A 24,165-nucleotide genomic window follows, 5' to 3' on the forward strand; every position below is an offset into this window, starting at 1 on the left:
GCTGGGATTATAGGTGCCATGACCATGCCCGGCTAACTTTTGTATTTTTAGTAGAGATGGGGTTTTGCCATGTTGCACGGGCTGGTCTGGAACTCCTGACCTCAGGTGATCCACCCGCCTCAGCCTCCCAAAATGCTAGAAATACAAGTGTGAGCCACCCCGCCTGGCCTAATTTTTGTATTTTTTTGTAGAGATGGGGTTTCACCATGTTGCCCAGACTGGTCTCAAACTTATGAGCTCAAGCGATCCACCCACCTCAGCTTCCCAAAGTGTGCCCAGCACTAGGACTACAAGCATGAGCCACTGCACCCAACCTAAAACATTAAACTCTTTTTATAATGATATAGTCTAAAATCTTGGGGCTGGGTGTGGTGGTGTATGCCTGCAATCCCAGCACTTTGGGCAGCCAAGGTGGGTGGGCTGCTTGAGCTCAGAAGTTCGAAACCACTTGGGCAACAGGGCAAAACCTTGTCTCTACAAAAAATACCAAAATTAGCCAGGTGTGGTGGCGCGCACCTGTAGTCCCAGCTACTTGCAAAGCTGAGGTGGGAGGATTGCTTGCGCCAGGGAGGTCAAGACTGCCGTGAGCTGAGATGGCGTCACTGGGTGACAAAGTGAGACCCTGTCTCAAAAAAAAAGAAAATAACAATAAGATGTTGGAGACAAACATAACACAACACAGAACAGTATATACATTGTGCTACTATTTCTGAAAGGGGAAGGAGTGGTTGGAAGTACATAGTGTACGTAGGAATTTGCTTGTATACATATTGACCTCTAGAAGGATTCACAACCTGATAACATCAAGAATCTTTCGGGGGCCAGGCATGGTGGCTCACACCTATAATTCCAGCTACTAGGAGGCTGAGGCAGGAGAATTGCTTGAACCTGGGAGGCAGAGTTAACAGTGAGCCGAGATCACGCCATTGCACTCTGGTCTGGGTGACAACAGCAAACCTCTGTGACAACAGGGAAACTCAGTCTCAAAAAAAATCTTTTGTTGGGGGCGGGGAATGAAGACTAGAGATGAGAGGGGGAAGGGAAATTTTACTCAAATATCCTTGAATTTTCATAGGTTGAATGTATAGCTTAATCAAAGTAAGACTGATTAAAACTTTATTTAACTAAATTAATTGAACAATGTCATGGATGTTAACTTATAAACTACACTTAAAATTAAACAATTATCGACCAGGCATGGTGGCTGACGTCTATAATCCTAGCACGCTGGAATGCTGAGGCAGGAAGATGACTTGAGGCCAGGAGTCAAGACCAGTCTGGGCAACATAGCAACACCTCATCTCTATAACAATAAAAACAGACAGGCATGGTAGCATGCCCCTATAGCCCAGGTACTTGGGAGGCTGAGGTGGAAGGACTGCTTGAGCCCAGAAGTTTGAGCCATGATCACACCACTGCACTCTAGCCTGGGCAACAGAGTGAGACACCGACTCAAAAATTTAAAAGTTGGCCAGGTGCGGTAGCTCACGCCTGTAATCCCAGCACTTTGGGAGGCCGAGTTGGGTAGATCACAAGGCCAGGAGTTCAAGACCAGCCTGGCCAAGATGGTGAAACCCAGTCTCTACTAAAAATACAAAAATTAGCCAGGCGTGGTGGCATGCGCCTCTATTCCCAGCTACCGGGGAGGGTGAGGCAGAGAGTCGCTTGAACCTGGAGGCAGAGGGTGCAGTGAGCCAAGATCACGCCACCACACTCCAGCCTAGGTAACAGAGCAAGACTCCATCTCAAAAAAAAAAAAAAAACTTTTTAAAATAAAATAATCTTAATAGCTCTTTGATTCTCTTTATGATGGTATCTCCTCAATACGTCTGTGGGAGTTAATCATCTTTAAATGCTGCTGATCCAATACTGTAGCTAATTAAAAGAACATTTAATTCAGACATCACCTAAGGACAAGATTTAATAAAGAGAACAGTTAGGCTCACTAATACTTCAGAATTTTCTAGAAATCGTATTTATTCTTACTTTGTCAAATTTTCCAAGGCTGCTCTTTGTTCGGGGATCTCCTTCTTCAGAGCCAGTCATTGCTAACTGCTGCAAAAGGCGGCCTACCTGCAACCCAAAGCAGCGGTAGGGAAACATAAGCTACAGACAGATACTCATAAATGCCTCTCTGTGAAAGCAAGCACATCTATTCAATTCTCAAAATCTGTTTCATAATACTATTCATACCACCTGACCAGGCATATGAAATAGTATCCCCCAAAGATGTGTACCTTATGTTGGCTTTTGCTATTTTTAGATTAAGAGTTAGAGAAAGTATAAATTTTTGCTTTAATTTCTCTTTAACACATAAGGGGGAACATTATGTGTTAACATTAGGGGGGAAAAGCACAACTACATTTGTTTCTGACATTGTACTTTTCATGTGTTTTGAGCTTTTTAAATTAATTTGTAAAAGCTGACTCATTCATTAAATTACCTTAAGTTAATATTAAGAACATTACCCTAAGGCCGGGCGCGGTGGCTCAAGCCTGTAATCCCAGCACTTTGGGAGGCCGAGACGGGCGGATCACGAGGTCAGGAGATCGAGACCATCCTGGCTAACACGGTGAAACCCCGTCTCTACTAAAAAATACAAAAAACTAGCCGGGCGAGGTGGCGGACGCCTGTAGTCCCAGCTACTCGGGAGGCTGAGGCAGGAGAATGGCGTAAACCCGGGAGGCGGAGCTTGCAGTGAGCTGAGATCCGGCCACTGCACTCCCGTCTGGGCGACAGAGCGAGACTCTGTCTCAAAAAAAAAAAAAAAAAAAGGAGGCTGAGGCAGGAGAATGGCGTGAACCTGGGAGGCGGAGCTTGTAGTGAGCCGAGATCGCGCCACTGCACTCCAGCCTGGGTGACACAGCGCGAGACTCCGTCTCAAAAAAAAAAAAAAAAAAAAAGAACATTACCCTATAGAGTTCATAAAGCACTCAAGGTAGAATTATTTTCCTAGATTTAAAAGTGAATGATTCCTACCTAACATAAGCTGGTTTGATAAAGTAAATACTAATTCATAGAACAAGGACCCTACTGGCAAAAGTTGTTACTGTGCTCTTTTTAAAGGCTAATGAAAGTTATTACAGCATCCTCTTCTTAATATCTGGGACAAGACCCCCTTTTTACTGATTCTGAAAATATGTGATTCAATCTCTACTGGAATGACAAAAAAAATAAATAAATAAAACTACAAATACATTATATACCATAAGAATAAATTTAAGTGTTTCATGGGCCAGGCACAGTGGCTTACGCCTATAATCCCAGCACTTTGAGAGGCCAAGGTAGGAGGATTACCTGAGGCCAGGAGTTTAAGACCAGCCTAGACAAGAAAGCAAGACCCTGTCTCTACAAAAATATTTTTAAAATGAGCCAGGTGTGCTGGTACACACGTCCAGTCCCAGTTACTCAGGAGGGTGAGGCAGGAGGGTCACTTGAGCCCAGGTGTTCAAAGGCTACAGTGAGCTAAGACGGCACCACCGCACTCCAGCCTGGGTGACAGAGTGAGACTCTGTCTTAAAAAAAAAAAAAACAAAACCCTACTGTTTCATGGATAAGGAGTCAAAAATTTTGTGCTCACTTCAGAAGCACATACTAAAATTGGAACTCCACAGAGATTAGCATGGCACCTGTGCAAGGATGACACAAATTTGTGAAGAGCTCCATATAATTTAATTTATAAAAGTTAAAAAAAAAAGTTAACTTTATTTCAGGCATTTCTATATAGTGAATTGTTAAACACCCCAAGGTGATATAACTGATCATAAAAAAGAGCTAATCCTTTTTTTCTGATTTTTTATTTTTTTAATTAATTAATTATTTTTGAGATGGAGTTTCACTCTTGTTGCCCAGGCTGGAGTGCACTGGCGCAATCTCACCTCACTGCAACCTTCATTTCCTAGGTTCAAGCAATTCTCCTGCCTCAGCCTCCCAAGTAACTGTGATTACAGGCATGCGACACCACACTGGCTAATTTTGTATTTTTAGTAGAGACGGGGTTTCTCCATGTTGGTCAGGTTGGTCTCGAACTCCGGACATCAGGTGATCCGCCCGCCCGGGCCTCCCAAAGTGCTGGGATTATAGGCATGAGCCACCGCAGCCGGCTAACTTTTTTTTTTTTTTAAATAGATATGGGGTGGTGGGGGGTCTCACTGTGTTGCCCAGGCTGGTCTCAAAATCCCGACCTCAAACGATCTGCCCACCTTGGCCTCCCAAAGTGCTGAGATTACAGGTGAGAGCCACCGCACCAAGTCTGAGCTAATCATTTTTTAAAAATCACCCAAGGCTGGCCAGCCTGACCAACATGGTGAAACCCCATCTCTACTGAAAATACAAAATTAGCCAGGTGTGGTGGTGCATGCCTGTAATCCCAGGCACTTGGGAGGCTGAGGCAGGAGAATCACTTGAATCCCGGAGGCGGAGGTTGCAGTGAGACGAGATTGTGCCACTGCACTACAACATGAGCAACAGAGCAAAACTCCGTCTAAAAAAAATAATAAAACGGCTGGGCGTAGTGGCTCACGCCTGTAATCCCAGCACTTTGGGAGGCTGAGGCAGGCGGATCACGAGGTCAGGAGATCAAGACCATCCCGGTGCTAACACGGTGAAACCCCGTCTCTACTAAAAATACAAAAAATTTGCCAGGCATGGTGGCACGCACCTATAATCCCAGTTTTTCAGGAGGCTGAGGCAGGAGAGTCACCTGAAGCCAGGAGGCAGAGGTTGCAGTGAGCCGAGATCACGCCACTGCACTCCAGCCTGGGCAACAGAGCAAGACTCCGTCTCCAAATAATAATAATAATAATAAAATAAAAAATAAAAATCACCCAAAAATACTCTATTCTAAATAAACACCAGTTCTTCACACTATATCTGAGGGATAAGGTGTGATGAAAAGAGTCCATGAAGAAATAATAACATGACTTCAGTCGTTCAGATGATTGCAAAAAAAATATACATCCAAAAATCCTCTTTCTGAAACTCTTAGAAGAGTTTCAGATTTCAGAATTCAGAGATTTTAGAAAGGTAATGCAGTGTATATACACAACATGTTCAATATACAGATGGCATTTTGTAATCAAATGAATCAACATTTCTGCAACAAAATATGAGTATTCACTAGCACTAAATGGAATAACAATTATAAATATAGCTGGGCATGGTGGCGTTCCCCTGTAATCTCAGCTACTCAGGAAGCTGAGGCAGGAGAATCGCTTGAACCCAGGAGGCGGAGGTAGCAGTGAGCCAAGATCGCACCATTGCACTCCAGCCTGGGCAACAAGAGTGAAACTTCATCTCAAAAAAGAAAAATGAAAAAAAAAAAAAAAATTGTGAATAGCCTCATGTTACTTCAGCACAGGTTTTGCTACCAAATAAGGCATAGAAGACATTCAGTTTTTGTTCATTTTGGGTTCTGAAATTATAGAAAAGGGATGGTGGACTTGTTCTAGAAAATCTAATCAACTCTACATTCAAGTGCGTGAGGATTCCATTTAAAAACAAACAGAGCCGGGTGCAGTGGCTCATGCCTGTAATCCCAGGACTTTGGGAGGCCGAGGCGGGCAGATCACAAGGTCAGGAGTTTGAGACCAGCCTGACTAACATGGTGAAACCCCCTCTCTACCAAAAATACAAAAATTAGCCAGAAGTGGTGGTACAGGCCTGTAATCCCAGCTACTCAGGAGGCTGAGGCAGGAGAATTGCTTGAACCTGGGAGGCGGAGGTTGCAGTGAGCTGAGAATGCACCACTGCACTACAGCCTGGGTGATAGAATAAGACTCCGCCTCAAAAAATATACAAAGACAAAATGTTTTGTGACCACCATAGTTTTAAATTCCAGTATTACTGCTTTTATTTAATAAGATGCAAATACTTAGAGCTGGTTGAGAAAATGTCGTAAGATTATACAAATATTGTCGTCATATTATTTGTTCCCACCCCCACAGCCCAATCAACTGATTTTAAACTAAATGTCACATTAATAATAATAGCAAAAGCATACCTGCATCAGATTAAATCGTGCTACCTCATTAATAGGAGCATCAGAAATTATTCCATACTGTTCTGGATTGACAACTGCAGGACAAATGAAGCAGGCCAACAGGAGATCAGTACACATTGCCCTGACCTCCCCCACTTCCAGCCTATCTACACAGGAGAGGGTTTTGTACATCTGAGACACGATCCACCTTAAACTATGTGGAAAACAATATGTGTTCTGTTTGAGATAACCAATAAATTTGTTCACCAAAGCCACTAGTTTGGCTTCATTGGACTCCACCATTTCTTGAACTTTTTGCCTGAATCTGTCTGAGCCCTTCTCTCCAAAGAGTTTTTCCTGCTGAGATGGGGAGAACCTCTCAATTAGCTTGTTTGGATCTGTTTCCAGGTGATCTTCATCTTCAACAAGGAGTTGCATAATTGGCTCATGTAAAGTGGCTGTGAGGAAAAGTTTGGCAGAAAACAGTCCTTCAGAAAAAAGTTTAAATAAGATGCTGAAGGCACAAGTTCCTCTCCTCAAAAGTCGCCTAGGGTTGTCACTTTCTTTAAGTTCAAATTCAATCAAGTATCGCAAAACCTGAAGGAGGTAGCTTTCATCTTCTTGCATGATGCAATTGCCATATAGGGACGTAAAAACTGTGTAAATAACACTTTGTGTGTTCTCCTGATTAAGTTTCTCTCCAGCAACCAAAGAGGAGGCAATAAGACGAGGATTTTCCCTCAATCGACTCAAGAATTCTCCATAAGCAGTCTCCTGAAATCCCAATTGCTTATACCCATCAACAAATTGTGTATCTTCCAAAATTTTGGCATGTTGGCAACATTCAGCAGGGGAAGCTTCAGCACTAAAAAAAAATGAGCAAACAAGCAAAATAATAGTATTAATAATAACACATATGCTATATCCAAACATGGATATATGAGTTGATTATAGTCCCAACAATAAGATCACTCTGAACTGCTAAAATTTTTTAGACCAACAGCAACTCAATGAGTAAAGGAAGACAAAACTAAAAAGTACAAAGGACAATTTCCTCATATCAAAACAGAATCAATGAAAAGTATTGGGGCTGGGTGCAGTGGCTCACACCCGTAATGCCAGCACTTTGGGAGGCTGAGGCAGGCAAATCATTTGAGGCCAGGAGGTCGAGACCAGCCTGGTCAACATGGCAAAACTCCCATCTCTTCTAAAAATACAAAAATTAGCCAGGCATGGTGGCAGGCACCTATAATCCCAGCTACTTGGAAGGCTGAGGCAGGAGAATCGCTTGAACTCAGAAGGTAGAGGATGCAGTGAGCCAAGATCATGCCACTACACTCCAGCCTGGCCAACAGAGCAAGACTCTGTCTGGAAAAAAAAAAGAAAGAAAGAAAATTATCAGTTTGTAGATCCTAAAAACTGTCCAGCCCTCTTATGAACTAAATTAAAATTAGCTGCAGGACGGGCACAGTGGCTCACACCTGTAATCCCAGCACTTTGGGAGGCCAAGGTGGGAGAATCACTTGAGCCCAGGAGTTCGAGACCAGCCTGGAAAACATGGTGAAACTCCATCTCTACAAAAAAAAAAAAAAATGAAAATTAGCTAGATGTGGTGGCGTGTGCCTGTAGTCCCAGCACTCAGGAAGCTGAGGTGGGAGAATCGCTTGAGCTCAGGGGCTTGTGACAGCAGTGACCCAAGATCACACCACTGCATTCCAGCCTGGGCGACAGAGCCAGATCCTGTCTGAAAAAAAAAAATATCAGCTACAGTTAAACTGCTTATGTTTATTTATGGACACAAGAAAGTTTACAAATATTCAAGTACTAAAAAATAACAAAAATGAAGTCCATATCAGCATATTGCTCAACCGTCCTCAACAGCAACATGCCAGTATGTAATGACCTGCAGAATCACATCCTTTAACCAGGCTTTTTGCTTCTGGAAACAAATCCAAATAAAATAAGCCTAAAAGATGTGGGGAAAAAAACACAATGCCCACAATAGCACTGTTCTTTTTTTTTTTTTAACTCATTTTTATTGAGGTAAAATACAGTAAAGTGCACAAGTGTCAAGCGTTCAGCTCGAACAATTTTTACACATCTATGCACCCAGTAATCACCACTCAGATTAAGACATGGAACATTTTAAACACCCAAGAATGCTTTCACATGCCCTTTCCCAGTCAATACCACCCTCTCAAGTCCAACAAGTAACCATTATTCTGATTTCTGCCATCAAAGATCAGTCCTGCCTTTTTGAACTTCATACAAATGGAATCATACAGTACATATTCTTTTGCGTCTGGCTTATATTCTCAACAGCACTGATATTCTTAGAGTTAAAAACTGTTCTTGGCCAAGCGGGGTGGCTCATACCTATAATCCCAGCACTTTGGGAGGTCAAGGGGGCAGATCACGAGGTCAGGAATTTGAGACCAGCCTGACCAACATGATGAAACCCCGTCTCTACTAAAAATACAAAAATTAGCCAGGCATGGTGGCACGCATCTGTAATCCCAGTTACACAGGAGGCTGAGGCAGGAGAATTTCTTGAACCCGGGAGGCAGAGGTTGCAGTGAGCTGAGATTGTGCCACTGCACTCCAGCCAAGACTCCAACTCAAAAAATAAAATAAAATAAATAAAATAAAAACTGTTCTTTGTAGATATTAAGACAATAAAATATGTGGTTTCTAAACCCAAAAAATAGCTATACAATATCGAAACACAGAAACATAGATAGATAGATAGATAGATAGATAGATAGATAGATAGATAGACAGACAGATAAATTTTTTTTTTTTTTTGGGAGACAGAGTCTCACTCAGTCGCCCAGGCTAGAGTATAGGGGTGCAATTTTGGTTCACTGAAACCTCCACCTCCCGGGTTCAAGCCATTCTTCTGCCTCAGCCTCCCAAGTAGCTGGGATTACAGACGTATGCCACCATGCCCAGCTAATTTTTGTATTTTTAGTACAGATGGGGTTTCATCATCTTGGTCAGTCTGGTTTCGAAATCCTGATCTCATGATCCACCTGTCTTGGCCTCCCAAAGTGCTAGGATTACAGGCATGAGCCACCGCGCCCAGCTGGAAACCTATATATTAAATATTAGGAGAAAAGCAGAACAGATAATTTCCTCTCTACAACAACATTTTTTTTTCTTTTGAGACAGAGTCTCGTTCTGTCGCCCAGGTTTCAGTGCAGTGGCAAGATCTCGGCTCACTGCAACCTCCACCTCCCGGGTTCAACCAGTTCTCTGCCTCAGCCTCCCAAGAAGCTGGGATTATAGGCACCTACCACAACGCCCGGATAATTTTTGTATTTTTAGTAGAGATGGGGTTTCACCATTTTGGCCAGGCTGGTCTTGAACTCCTGACCTCATGATCCACCCACCTCAGCCTCCCAAAGTGCTGGGATTACAGGTGTGAGCCACCACGCCCAGCCAACAATAACATTTTATACAGACAAAGACACAAAACCAATTGGTGTGATATAAAATGTCAATGCTAGGCTGGGCGCGGTGGCTCAAGCCTGTAATCCCAGCACTATGGGAGGCCGAGACGGGTGGATCACGAGGTCAGGAGATCGAGACCATCCTGGCTAACACGGTGAAACCCCCTCTCTACCAAAAAATACAAAAAAACTAGCCGGGTGAGGTGGTGGGTGCCTGTAGTCCCAGCTACTCGGGAGGCTGAGGCAGGAGAATGGCATAAACCCGGGAGGCGGAGCTTGCAGTGAGCTGAAATCCGGCCACTACACTCCAGCCTGGGTAACAGAGCGAGACTCCGTCTCAAAAAAAAAAGAAAAAAAAAAAAGTCAATGCTTAAGTTATAATTTTCTATAACAGTGCCTAAGTTATTTAATAATCAAAATAAACTGTATTATAAGCAAAGACTCACCTTAACGTTGATGTAAAATTATCTTAAATAATGTACTTTGTTGGAAATGGATTCATTTATTTACAGTTACTAATTTATTTACAGAATCATAGTGGTTCACAAAATTTAAAACCTGAAAATCATTTCTTTACCTGGTTATGATAAGCCGATCCAAATTGATTCTCTGTTGTTTCGCAATCCATGCTGTACGATACAGCTTTTCAGCTGTCTTAAGTACATCTGCATTGAGCCTCTGAATGAGCTGTTTCTCAGAGTTTACATATAAGCGTTCCTGCTTGAGGTGATGAGCCAGAGTATGAATATCTAGCTTCACCATCTTCAGTGTAGGAAAGGCTCAAAGACTGATCACTAAGAGTAAAAAGATAAATATTTAAAGTTTATGTATGTCACTGAAGCTCTTTTCTAAAATCAAAAGGGATAGGAGAACACTTTAAGAATTAAGTTACACTTGGGCAGACACGGTGGCTCACTCCTATAATCCCAGCACTCTGGGAGGCCCAGGCGGGCGAATCACAAGGTCAAGAAATCGAGACCATCCTGGCCAACATGGTGAAACCCCCGTCTCTACTAAAATACAAAAAATTAGCCGGGCATGGTGGCGCGCGCCTGTAGTCCAAGCTACTCAGAAGGCTGAGGCAGGGGGATTGCTTGAACCCGGGAGGCAGAGGGTGCAGTGAGCTGAGATTGCGCCACTGTACTCCAGCCTGGTGACAGAGCGAGAATCAGTCTCAAAAAAAAAGAAAAAAAAGAAAAAAAAATAGGTTACATTTGATACCACTTTTAACTCTAATTTTCAAATAATCTCTATCTTTTTACTACAGAAGTATTATAGGTTCAGTAGAAAAATTGGTAAATACAGATAAGCAAAAAGAAAAAAAAGCTCACTCCTAAGGCCACAGCTCAGAGATAGCTGCTGTAAACCCTGTGTATATCCTCAAATACAATGTCTATTTGTTAACCCCAGATTTATCCTTGACTGTACTCTTTCTAATCACAATCAAAATATCCTGTTGATTCTATCTTCAAAATATATCTAAAATCTGACTACTAATTCCTGCCATCCCCCCATTGCTAATTACATCAGTTCTCACTACGAGGTGTGTAATCACCACGTCCTAAGTGATCTCACTGCTTCCTTTATTGTACTTCTAAAGTCTGTTCTCTACATAGCATAGTGAATTAAAAAGTCAGATCACGGCCAGGCGCCGAGACTCACGCATGTAATCCCAGCACTTTGGGAGGCCAAGGCAGGTGGATCACCTGAGGTCAGGAGTTTGAGACCAGCCTGGTTAACATGATGAAACTCCGTTTCTACTAAAAATACAAAAATTAGTTGGGTGTGGTGATGTACACCTGTAGTCACAGCTACTCGGGAGGCTGAGGCAGAATTATTAGAACCTGTTAGGCAGAGGTTGCAGTGAGCCGAGAGCATGCCACTGCACTCCAGCCTGGGCAACAGGTCTCAAAAAGAAAAAAGAAAGAAAGAAAGAAACCAACAAAACAAAACTTAAGTCAGACCACTTTATTACTTTATTCCCCTACTGGAAACCATCCAAAGGCTTTATTTCATGATAGAATGAAATCTGAAGATCCTACAAGATCTACCCCTGGCTACTTCTCCAATTTCCTCTCCTACAATCCCACCCTAGTTCACACAGCTCCAGAACACCTACCTTCTAGCTGTCCCTTGAACAGGCCAAGCATGTCCCTCTCTGAAAGTGTGCACATTTGCTGGCCTCTCTCTGAAAGGTTATCCACTATCTTCATTCCATTCAGATCTCTCCACTCAAACATGTATTTAGAAAGGCCTTCTCAGACAATTCCTTCTAAAACAGAAAATATAACTTCCTAATCCCTCTTCTGGCCTTTAAAAAAAAAGCACTGCCCCTATCTAGCATTATTTTACAGATATCTACCTGCATGTTAACCGTGCTTATTGCAAGGCTTCCCCACTAGAAGGTAAGTGACAATAGAGCCAAGCCTTGTTTGCTTTGTTCACTCACAACTGTAATTTCAGGGATTAGGAGAAGGCCTAGTTCATAGCAGGAGTTGAATAAATATTTGCCAAAGTAATAAATGAAATCTTACTACTCTTATTTATCTAGTAGCTAAACAAACTGATACAAATAGCACACATATTTTACAGCATTATTATTTAAGCTATGCCCTTGAACCTAGAATTTGTGCCAGATCACAAATGTTAAATCAACAACAGAAATACCTGTGGCACAGATAACAAAACATAATATTGTGTGTCCGGGCAGCAGACAGCCATCAAGTTAGCAAAAAATTTCTTAGGTTGGGTACAGTGGCTCACGCCTGTAGTCCCAGCACCCTGGGAGGCCAAGGCAGGTGGCTCACTTGAGGTCAGGAGTTCGAGACCAGCCTGGCCAACATGGTGAGACCCTGTCTCTACTAAAAATACAAAAATTCACCAGGTGTGGTGGCAGGTGGCTGCAATCCCAGCTACTCAGGAGACTGAGACAGGAGAAACTTGAACCCAAGAGGCAGACGTTGCAGTGAGGTGAAATCGCACCACTGCACTCTAGCCTAGGCAAAAGAGTGAGACTTTGTCTCAAAAAAAGGCCGGGCACGGTGGCTTACACCTGTAATCCCAGCACTTTGGGAGGCTGAGGTGGGTAGATCATCTGAGATCAGGAGTTCAAGACCAGCCTGACCACCAACATGGAGAAATCCGGTCTCTACCAAAAATACAAAATTAGCTGGGCATGGTGGCATATGCCTGTAATCCTAGTTACTCGGGAGGCTGAGGCAAGAGAATCGCCTGAACCTGGGAGGCAGAGGTTGCAGTGAGCCGAGATCGTGCCATTGCACTCCAGCTTGGACAAGAGAGAAACTCCATCTCAAAAAAAAAAATTTCTCATTAAGAATTAAATACTATGGTAGCAGCTAGAAATATACTTGAAGCAACCTTCATTGAGAGAAACAGATTTAATCATTTAAAATTTCGATTTCTGCAATTTTAAACTTTCTCCTCTTATTTGAATGAACTACTGATGACTAGGAAAATTTCAAGTATTACTGTGAAACCTGAATTTAACTGCTTTTAAAAAACACCTTCTTGTACCTTATTGATTCCCCAGCAAACCATGCAAAGCTGTTATTCTAATCTCCTCCACTGTTGGAGATAGCTTTCCATATTGCTTTCCTCTGAAAAGATATCAGTATGTCTAGTTCACCAAGATGATTTCCTATTGAATTAGTCACAAAGGCATGTGTGTACATTTTTTTAAATGGTGACATATATACTCTTATTAATTCAGCCTACAGAAAATGCATGTGTGACTTTGTAGACTTCCATGTGGGAACTCTTAACACCCTCTAGGGGGCTCTAAGTCCACAGGCTAAGAAAAGAATCATTGCTCTAATGGTTTTAATTATGAGAAGTATCATAGTTAATGAAAGCAGTCCTGAGGTGGAGGCTGCAGTGAGCCGAGATCATTGTGCCACTGCAACTCCAGCCTGGTGACAGAGTGACACTGTGTCTCAAAAAAAAAAAAAAAAAACAGGCCGGGCGCGGTGGCTCAAGCCTGTAATCCCAGCACTTTGGGAGGCCGAGACGGGCGGATCACGAGGTCAGGAGATCGAGACCATCCTGGCTAACACGGTGAAACCCCGTCTCTACTAAAATACAAAAAAAATTAGCCGGGCGAGGTGGCGGGCGCCTGTAGTCCCAGCTACTCGGGAGGCTGAGGCAGGAGAATGGCGTGAACCCGGGAGGCGGGGCTTGCAGTGAGCTGAGATCCGGCCACTGCACTCCAGCCTGGGCAACAGAGCCAGACTCCGTCTCAAAAAAAAAAAAAAAAAAAAAACCAACTACTATATGCAGCCGGGCTAACTACTAAATGCAGCTGGGCATGGTGGCTCACACCTGTAATCCTAGCACTCTGGGAGGCTGAGGCGGGTGGATCACCTGAGGTCAGGAGTTTAAGACCAGCCTGGCTGTTCTGGGTGAAACCCCATCTCTACTAAAAATACAAAAATTAGCTGGGGGTGGTGGTGGGTGCCTGTAATCCCAGCTACTCAGGAGGCTGAGGCAGAATTGCTTAAACCCAGGTTGCAGAGGTTGCAGTGAGCTGAGATTGTGCCACTGCACTCCAGCCTGGGCGACAAGAGCGAAACTCCATCTAAAAAAAAAAAAGAAACAACCTATATGACCTATATGCTTCATTAATTAGTTCAGTTGCCCTGAATATATAATACATAACCTCGTAACCTTTTTTCATGTATAAAATGTGGACAAGGCCAGGCACGGTGGCTCACGCCTGTAATCCCAGCACTTTGGGAGGCCGAGGTGGGCAGATCACCTGAGGTCGGGAGTTCAAGACCAGCATGACCAACCCGGAGAAACCCCATCTCTACTAAAAATATAAAATTAGCTGGGTGTGGTGGTGCATGCCTGTAATCCCAGTTACTGAGGAGGCTTAAGGTAAGAGAATCGCTTGAACCCGGGAGGCAGAGGTTGCAGTGAAGTGAGATTGCACCATTGCACTCCAGCGTGGGCAACCAGAGCAAAACTCCATCTCAAAAAAAAAAAATTGACAAAAATCTGAATTTATTCTGTGCCTGACACAAGCAACATATTAGGTACCGGAAATACAAAAAAAAGGAGAAAACCTAGTACTGTGCCCTCAACAACTTTCTAAACTAGTAGAATGAGGCAGGCATGCAAGCAAATGGCTGCCCCAAAGCATAATGAGTATTACGCTACAAGTCTACACAACATACAGTAAGGACAAAAATAAAAGGAATGACTGAAGAAATAGATTCCTCAACTTAGTCTTAAAAGACAAGTATATACAAAAACAAAAAAACAAAAAAGTGGCCAGGCGCAGAGGCTCACACCTGTAATCCCAGCATTTTGGGAGGTACGAGGCGGCCTCATGACTCCTCGTGAGGTCAGGAGTTCAAGACCAGCCTGGCCAAGATGGTGAAACCCCATCTCTACTAAAAATACAAAAAAATCAGCCAGGCATGGTGGTGGGCGCTTGTAATCCCAGCTACTCAGGAGGCTGAGGCAGAGAATTGCTTGAACCCAGGAGGTGGGGGTTGCAGTGAGCCGAGATTGCACCACTGCACTCCAGCCTAAGCAACAGAGCAAGACTCTGTCTAAAAAAGGAAAAAAAAAACTATTTGCCAGAGAGGTGGGGGTAGAATATTCTGGATAGAAACAGCCAACCAAACAAAGGCATATATATATATACACACACACATACACATGCCTATACATATATATATGACATGAAGTCTATTTAGGGACCTACACATGGCTTATTAGTTTGGGGCCGTGTATGTTTGTGCAGTTAAGAGTGGGGATGGAGGGAGAAGGTAGAAAGTGTATACTAAGAGATAAGGCTACAGAGACAGAAGGCATAGAAAACTCAGAGTTAAGAAACTTGGGCCAGACGCAGAGGCTCATACCTATAATTCTAGCACTTTGGGACGCCAACGCAGGCAGGTCACCTGAGCCCAGGAGTTCGAGAACAGCCTGGGCATCATGGCAAAACTCTATCTCTACAATAAATACAAAACTTAGCCGGGTGTGGTGGCGGGTGCCTGTAGTCCCAGCTACACAAGAGGCTGAGGTGGGAGCATCACCTGACATCTGGAGATTGAGGCTACCGTGAGCCACGATTATGCCATTGCATTATAGCAGCCTGGGTGACAGAGTGAAACCCTGTCTCAAAAAAAAAAAAACAAAAAACAAAAAACAAAAACGAACTTTGCACTGCATGCAATGGAGAAGAGGCTTAAATGCGATTAACACAATTAAATTTATATTTCACTACATAAAGTCTCTGGTACCAAGGAAAAGTATGAGGAGGTGGGGATGGAATAGACAAAGAGAGACAAAGAAATTGCTGATAGGCAAGAAATGACAGTGGGAAATGGAAAGAACATGGCAAATTCCAGAGAAGTTAAAAGGCAGGAAATACAAGGTGCTGACACCTCCATACGGAGGGGTTATTCATCACAACTATCAAATGAGAAAACAGTTTATAAACTGAAAACTGTGCCTGGAATGGGTCTGAGAACTTTGCACATTTAGTTTTCATAATATCCCTCCAAGATAGGTATTTTGTAGCTAAGAAAATTGAGGCCTAAGGATTTGCTCAAGGTCATACAGGTGAGAGGTGATAGAGTCAGTACACTATTGCTATTACCCTGATGTCTACATGAAAAACTCATAAATCCATATTGATCTACCTAGAGGCACTCCTTTCTTTACAGTTGTCACTCAGAAATATGCCTTAGATAATCTTCCACAACTTTAAATTCAACTATGTTAAAACCACTGTTTTCCTTAGAAACTTTTTTACCTCTGTTAATAACTCAATACCATTCTTCCAACAGGGAAGAAGCAGCTTGCTGTATTTCCAGCGGTATTCTTTTTTTTAATTTTTTAATTTTTTTATTTTTTGTAGATGGAGTTTTGCTCTGTCGCCCAGGCTGGAGTGCAGTGGCACAATCTCGGCTCACTGTAATCTCCGCCTCCCGGGTTCAAGCGATTCTCCTGCCTCAGCCTCCCGAGTACCTGGGACTACAGGGGCGTGCCACCACACCCAGCTAATTTTTGTATTTTTAGTAGAGACGGGGTTTCACCGTGTTGGCCAGGATGGTCTCAATTTCTAGACCTCGTGATTCGCCTGCTTCAGCCTCCCAAAGTGCTGCGATTATAGGCATGAGCCACAGCGCTCGGCCCTCTTTTTTTGTTTTTAAATCTTCTGACCAACTGCTGCCTGTTGACAGCCAGCATTCTTCACAGAGTCTCTCTCATCTGAACTTCCATTCCATCCCTGAGGCCAATCTGTCTCAATTATTTCTTAACACACAACCACATTAATACATCTAAATTGCCATCAAAATTATATTATTGTTCTGCCTAAGATATCTTCAGTGGCTTCCCACTACCTTCAGGAGAACAGTTGATTACTTAGGTTTATAACATGTACAGCCTTCTAAAATCTGGTCCCAAACTATCTTCCCAGGCCACCTTCCATTGCTACACTGTATGAACCTTTGACTTCATAAAAATACCTTACTTGATATGCCAAACACTAATCTTTCCTTGATTGCTGGTGTCTCACATGCTCCTGCATTTCTGCACTGTTTTGCTTCTGTTCTGGCGTGAGACAGGGTCTCACTCCCATTGCCCAGGCTGGAGTGCAGTGCACAATCATGGCTCACTGCAGCCTTGACTTCCTGGGTTCAGGTGATCCTCCCACCTCAGTCTTCCAGGTAACTGGAACTACAGGCATGCTGCTAGCTAATTTTTTGTATTTTAAGTAGAGGCAATACCAGTCTGGTCTTGTACCCTTGGGCTCAAGAGATCTTCCCACCTCAGTCTCCCAAAGTGCTGGGATTACAGTAGTCAGCCACTGCACCTGACCTGTGCTGTTAATCTGGCAACTATACATGTCCTGCAGCACACTTATGCTATTGCCCTATTATTTAAATATTTTACTAACTTACATTTCACATGTTTACATCCCATCACCCTCCCACAATAGATTTAAAGACTCTAGGGGCTGTGCTGTACAATATTTTGGCCACATATGGTTGTTTAAAGTTAAATTTTAAATTAAAATTCAACATGTATGGTATGCAAATTATATCTTAATAAAAACAATGTAATTTAAAATTCTGTTTCTTAGTCATACTAGATGCCATTCCTAGTACTGGGGACCCACATGTAGCTAGCAGCTACTACACTGGACAATGCAGACATAGGACATTTCCACCATCATAGAACGATGAAAGTTCTACTGAATAGCACTGCTCTAGAGTACAAATCGTGTCTGATTCAACACTGAGTTCCTCATAATGTGCACAGAGTAAGGACTTTAAAAGTACCCATTTCTGTGCCTGTAATCCCAGCACTTCAGGAGGCTGAGGCAGGCGGATCACGAGGTCAGGAGCTCGAGACCAGCCTGGCCAACATGGTGAAACTCCGTCACTACTAAAAATACAAAAATTAGCCAGGTGTGGCGGTGTGCACCTGTTATCCCAGCTATTTGGGAGGCTGAGGCAGGAGAATCGCTTGAACCTGGGAGGCAGAGGTTGCAGTGAACTGAGATCGCGCTACTGCACTCCAGCCTGGGCAACAGAGCAAGACACTATCTCAAAAAAAAAAAAGAAAAAGAAAAAGTAAAAGGTACTGATTTCTGGCCTGGAGCAGTGGCTCACATTTGTAATCCTAGCACTTTGGGAGGCCAAGGTGGGTGGATCACCTGAGGTCAGGAGTTCAAGATCAGCCTGGCCAACATGGTAAAACTCTGTCTCCATTAAAAATACAAAAACATCAGCCAGGAATGGTGGCAGGTGCCTGTAATCCCAGCCACTCAGGAGGCTGAGGCAGGAGAATCACTAAAACCCAGGAGGCGGAGGTTGCACACTAGAATCCAGGAGGCAGAGGCTGCAGTGAGCCATGATGATGCCCCTGCATTCCAGCCTGGGCAAACAGAGTAAGACTCCGTCTCAAAAAACAACAACAAAAAAAGCAAGTACCCACTTCTCCTATTTAAATTTAAATATAAGCAGGCTTACCACACCAAAATTAATGTTCAAATAAGTTTCTCTGTAATTGTAGCAGTGATTCTCGGGACTTTTTTTTTTTTAAAGACAGGATCTCACTCTGTTGCCCAGGCTGGAGTACACTGGCACAATTGTGGCTCACTCCAGCCTTGACCTCCTGGGCTCAAGTGATCCTCCAACATCAGTCTTCTGAGTACCTGGGACTACAGGCGTGTGAAACCACACCTGGCTAATTTTTAAATATTTGCAGAGATAGGGTCTCACTAAGTTACCCAAGCTGGTCTTGAACTCCTAAGCTCAAGCAATCCTCCTGCCTCAGCCTCCCAATGTGCTGGGATTACATGCCTGGGTAAACTTTTTTTTTTTTTAACTCTCAGGGTACTACAAAATTCTATACAAAGTAAAACACTCCAAACAAATTTAAATTCACTTGTGTTGTTATAACATATTGAGGAAATTTGTCACATCTCAAAAACAGGCTATAATCCCAGTGTTTTGGGAGGCTGAGGCGGGTGGATGACCTGAGGTCAGGAGATTGAGACCAGCCTGGCAAACATGGTGAAACTCTGTCTCTACTAAAAATACAAAAATTAGCCAGGTGTGGTGGCACACGCCTGTAGTCGCAGCTACTTGGGAGGCTGAGGTGGGAGGATCGCTTAAGCCTGGGAGCCAAGATCACGCCACTGCACTCCAGCCTGGGCAACAAAAAACAAAAATAAAGTTATTGAGAGTCCCTGCTTTAGAGTTTTTGCATAGATGTTTACATATATTTTCATAACAACCCTCACGGCTACAAAGATAACATAAATGTAGAAAATCAACAAATAATTGTTAAAATTTACACATTCTTAGGGCCGGGTGAGGTGGCTCATGCCTGTAATTCCAGCACTTTGGGAGGCTGAGGCAGGTGGCTCACGAGATTAGGAGTTTGAGACCCGTCTGACCAACACGGCGAAACCCTGTCTCTACTAAAAATACAAAAATTAGCTGTGCGTGGTGGCACATGACTGTAATCCCAGCTACTCGGGAGGCTGAGGCAGAGAATTGCTTGAACCTGGGAGGCAGAGGTTTCAGTGAGCTGAGATTGTGTCACGGCACTCTAGCCTGAGCAACAGAATGAGAGTCTGTCTCAAAAAATAAATAAATAAAATAAAATAAAATAAAATTTACACATTCTTCTACAAAATCATTGATAATTTTTTTTAAATAATCAAATGAATTCTAAAATGTATTTGCCTACAAGATTTCCTGCTTGTCTTATAGTTATATTGCTATAATGGGAGAAAAAGGTTAAGAGAAACTGTTCTAGATTAAAAGCAACTAAAACAACATAACCAAATGCAATGCAAGAGTCTTGACTGGCTCTTGATTGGGGGAAAAAGAAAGAAAAGCCACTTTAGGGACAACTGGAGACATTTAAATATGGACTGGATACCAGATGATATTAGAAAAGTATTGTTAATTATTATTAGGTGTGATATTGGTATTGTGATTACATAGGAGAATACATTGCTTTTAAGAGATGCACACTCCATGTATATATTTAGAAATAAAATGCTAGGGCCGGGCATGGTGGCTCAGGCCTGCCATCCTCACACTTTGGGAGGCCGAGGAGGGCAGGATCACTTCAGGAGTTCAAGACCTGCCTGGCCAGCATGGTGAGACCCTGTCTCTACTAAAAATACAAACATTAGCCAGGCATAGTGACGTGCACTTGTAATCCCAGCTACCTGGGAGGCTGAGGCAGGAGAATCGCTTGAACTTGGGAGGCAGAGGTTGTAGTAAGCCAAGATCGTGTCACTGCACTCCAGCCTGGGTGACAAAGCAAGACCCTCTCTAAAAAAAAAAAAGACAAAGCAAGACCCTCTCAGAAAGAAAGAAAGAGAGAAAGAGAGAGAGAGAGAGAGAGAGAGAGAGAGAGAGAAAGAAAGAAAGAAAGAAAGAAAGAAAGAAAGAAAGAGAGAGAGAGAAAGAGAGAGAGAAAGAGAGAGAGAAAGAGAGAGAGAAAGAAAGAAAGAGAGAAAGAGAGAAAGAAAGAGAGAAAGAGAGAAAGAGAGAAAGAAAGAAAGAAAGAAAGAAAGAAAGAAAGAAAGAAAGGCAAGCAAGTGAGCGAGCGAGCGAGCGTTAGGATGTCTGCAACTTGTACATGGTTCAGCAAAAACATTAAGACAATTTTTTCAAATATAGCAAAATGTAAACTGTTGAACTGAGGTGGTAGGTATATAAGGATCACTGTGCTATCTTTCAATGGTTTTTGTACGTTAGAAATATTTCATAATTTAAAAATGGGGTAAAATACTTTAGAAATTCTCAAATTGTGCCTTTCTTGCTGCTTAATTAAATGTAACTGAACAAATATATGACAGAGTTTCGCTGGAGCCTAGCCAAATCGCCTAACCTCAAGGAGCTCACGACCCAATTACAACTGAAATATTGTTCAAGATAGAAAGGGAACATAACATGTTTTCAATGACACAGCAACATATGAGCCAACTCATGCAATTTAGAAATTAAAATCTTCAAATATAACTTTAAAAAATTAACACATGAGGCTGGGCATGGTGGCTCATACCTGCAATCCAGCACTTTGAGAGGCTGATGTGGGCAAATCACTTGAGCTCAGGAGTTCAAGATCAGTCTGGCCAACATGGTGAAACCCCACCTCTACTAAAAATACAAAAACTAGCCGGGTATGGTGGCGCATACCTGAATCCCAGCTCCTTGGGAGGCTCAGATGGGAGGATCGCTTGAACCCGGGAGGTGGAGGTTACAGTGAGCTGAGATCACGTCACTGCACTTGAGCCTGGGTGACAGAGCCAGATCCTGTCTCAAAAAACACACACACACACACAAAAACCAATGATTGAGGAAAAGGGTTTGATAATTTTAAAAGTATACCAATTTTTTCTGCTTTTCTAAGCCACCACTATAATATCAGCGGAGTTAAGGGTCACCAGGAATAGCTTAAATAAAATTTATACGTGAATAACTAAAAGGAAAATTTTTACAATACTAAAGACAACAGAAAAGTACAGACATTAGGAAATAAATCAGTTTGTTTCCTGAAAAGTAACAATATGACCATCAAACAATAATAATATTAATATCAAACTAGCATTTATTTATGAGTTATGCCAAATACTCTGCTATTCTTTTTCCTAATTGAACTCTTAGAATCCTATGATAGGTCTACTCTCATTATCCTCATTTGACAGTTGAGAAAAGTGTTGACACATCTAGTAAGTAGCTAAGTCAAGATTCAAACAAATTGTTCTGTCTGACTCAAAAGAAGCATTTGCTCTCAATCAACTAATCTAAACATTTTGTCAGTAACATCTACTTTAATTTCTAGTTCTGCTAAAAATTTACTCCTTAAAGTTCCTGTTACCTATTGGTTTTTACAGAACCGTATTTGGCTTCTGGTAACATCTACTTCATTTGAGTTTACACGCAAATACCACACAAAACATAGTGTCTCCAGCCCTTATCTCTTCACTGAGCTTAAATTCTTTATTTCCTCTACCTGCAAAACATCTGAATATCACGACAGAATTTCAGAATTGAAAAGTCTATTAAAAGCCATTTCTCTCAGCACCATAGGAAAGGTTAAAAAAAAAAAAATTTTAGCTGGGTGCGGTGCCTGTAATTCCAGCATTTTGGGAAGCCGAGACAGGCAGATCACCTGAGGTCAGGAGTTCGAGACCAGCCTCGCCAACACGGTGAAAGCCTGTCTCTACTAAAAATACAAAAATTAGCTGGACATGGTGGCACATGCCTGTAATCCCAGCTACTCAAGAGGCTGAGGCAGGAGAATTGTTTGAACCTGGGAGGCAGAGGTAGCAGTGAGCCGTGATCACACCAATGCACTCCAGTCTGGGTGACAGAGCAAGACTCCATCTCAAAAATTAATAATAAAATAAAATAAAATAAATTTAAAAAATAAAATAAGATAATAAATAGCTTAAAGTAGAAATAAAGGTCCAAAGGTGCTCACGATTTTCAGCTATGCTTTACCCCTCAGAGATAATTTCCAAAGTCCTTGGTTTAATATTCAAAGTACAATCTTGCTTCAATCCACCCCTCCAATCCTAATTTATACTATTTCCCTACAAAAACTCTCCTACTCCTGCCAAACTGGCCTTCCCATTTTTCTTTTATTTTTCGTTTTTGAGACAAGGTCTTGCTCTGTCGCCAGGCTGGCTGGAGTGCAATGGCACCATCTTGGCTCTGTGCCTCCCCAGCTCAAGCACCCTCCCTCTACAGGCATGCACCACCATGCCCAGCTAAGTTTCACATGTTTTGTAGAGACAAGGTTTAGCCATGTTGCAGAAACTGGTCTCAAAGTCCTGAGCTCAAGTGATCCACCTGCCTTTGCCTCCCAAAATGCTAGGATTACAGGCATGAGACACTGTGCCCAACCCATTTTTACTTTCAGTTCATCGTCATGTTTCTAAATTTGTATCTGACCCCCTCTTATGTAGATGTTCCAATTTCCAAGACCAGACTCAATAAAACCTTCCTTTCCAACCATACAGTATGCACATGGCAATAAATCTCAACTCTGAACTCCTGACACACTGATTTATTTATTTATTTTTTTTAAATGGAGTTTCAGTCTTGTTGCCCAGACTGAAGTGCAATGGCACGATCTCAGCTCACTGCAACCTCTGCCTCCCAGGTTCAAACGATTGTCCTGCCTCAGCCTCCCGAGTAGCTGGGATTACAGGCACCCCCCACCATGCCCAGCTAATTTTTATATTTTTAGTAGAGATGCAGTTTTGCCATGTTGGCCAGGCTGGTCTCAAACTCGTGACCTCAGGTGATCCGCCCGCCTCAGCCTCCCAAAGTGCTGGGATTACAGGCGTGAGCCACCGAGCCTGGCGAAACTTTTGATACCACCAATTTGAAATCTTTTTTTGCACTTTCATCTTTAATGTCTATATCCTGTCTTTCTGTGTCCTCAAAGGCATAGGGCATCTCTTAGGCCTATGTATTACCAGCCCCCAAACCATGGCCAAACATAAGCAGCTCTCAGTATTTTTTTATCTTTGCTAATATCTGCATTGTCACAAGTTGCTCTATGAATAAGAACATAAGTAAAATCAAAGAATTTTTAAATTAACATTAGGCACACCTAAAATAACAAATAAAATTTTTTCCTGAAACTCACGAGCAGTTTCTAAGTTAGAGAGTTTCATTTTGTAGTAAAAAAAAGCAACTAGACTTTGAACATCTATCAGTTCAAGAGCTGGCCAGGAGTGGTGGCTCATGCCTATAATTCCAGCACTTTGGGAGGCCAAGGCAGGCAGATCGCTTAAGCCCAGGAGTTCAAGATCAGCCTAGGCAACATGGCAAAACTCCACCTCTATCAAAAAAAAAAAAAAAAAAAAAACCAAAGAAAAGAACAACAATAAAAAAAATTAGCTGGGCATGGTGGTGCACACCTGTAATCTCAGCCACTCGGGAGGCTGAGATGGAAGGACTGCTTGAGCCCTGGAGGCAGAGGTTGCAGTGAGCTATAATCGCACCACTGCACTCCAGCCTGGGCGACAGAGCAAGGTCCTGTCTCAAAACACATATATTAATATATATATGGCCAGGTGAAGTGGCTCACATCTATGGACCCAGCACTTCAGGAGGCCAAAGCAGGTCGATCGCTTGAGCCCAGGATTTTGAGACCAGCCTGGGAAACATGGCGAAACCCTGTCTCTACAGAGAGCACGAAACTGAT

The 24,165-nt window shown here is 42.7% G+C and overlaps 1 protein-coding gene and 1 pseudogene across 8 annotated transcripts in view; one reads left to right on the plus strand and one right to left on the minus strand.

Annotated features, from left to right (window-relative positions):
* GAPVD1 (GTPase activating protein and VPS9 domains 1) overlaps positions 1-24,165 on the minus strand; it is a 112,254-nt gene that overhangs the window by 60,506 nt on the left and 27,583 nt on the right. For 4 of the 8 annotated variants that reach the window (XM_025359754.1, XM_025359750.1, XM_025359755.1 and 1 more), the window contains 3 exons: positions 10,010-10,226; positions 6,002-6,845; positions 1,987-2,073 (listed from right to left, as the gene is read on the minus strand). In XM_025359754.1, the coding sequence (XP_025215539.1) occupies positions 1,987-2,073; positions 6,002-6,845; positions 10,010-10,194 (1,116 nt within the window). In that variant the 5' untranslated portion in view covers positions 10,195-10,226. Of the gene's footprint in view, positions 1-1,986; positions 2,074-6,001; positions 6,846-10,009; positions 10,227-21,140; positions 21,258-22,209; positions 22,332-24,165 lie in introns of all 8 variants that reach the window. The other 4 variants (XM_025359749.1, XM_025359753.1, XM_025359756.1 and 1 more) reach the window with 2 other exon arrangements.
* On the plus strand, positions 3,575-3,672 carry LOC112608854 (annotated as a pseudogene).

The sequence above is a fragment of the Theropithecus gelada genome, chromosome 15 (assembly GCF_003255815.1).
Source record: "Theropithecus gelada isolate Dixy chromosome 15, Tgel_1.0, whole genome shotgun sequence".
In the NCBI taxonomy this organism is placed as follows: Eukaryota; Metazoa; Chordata; class Mammalia; order Primates; family Cercopithecidae; genus Theropithecus; species Theropithecus gelada.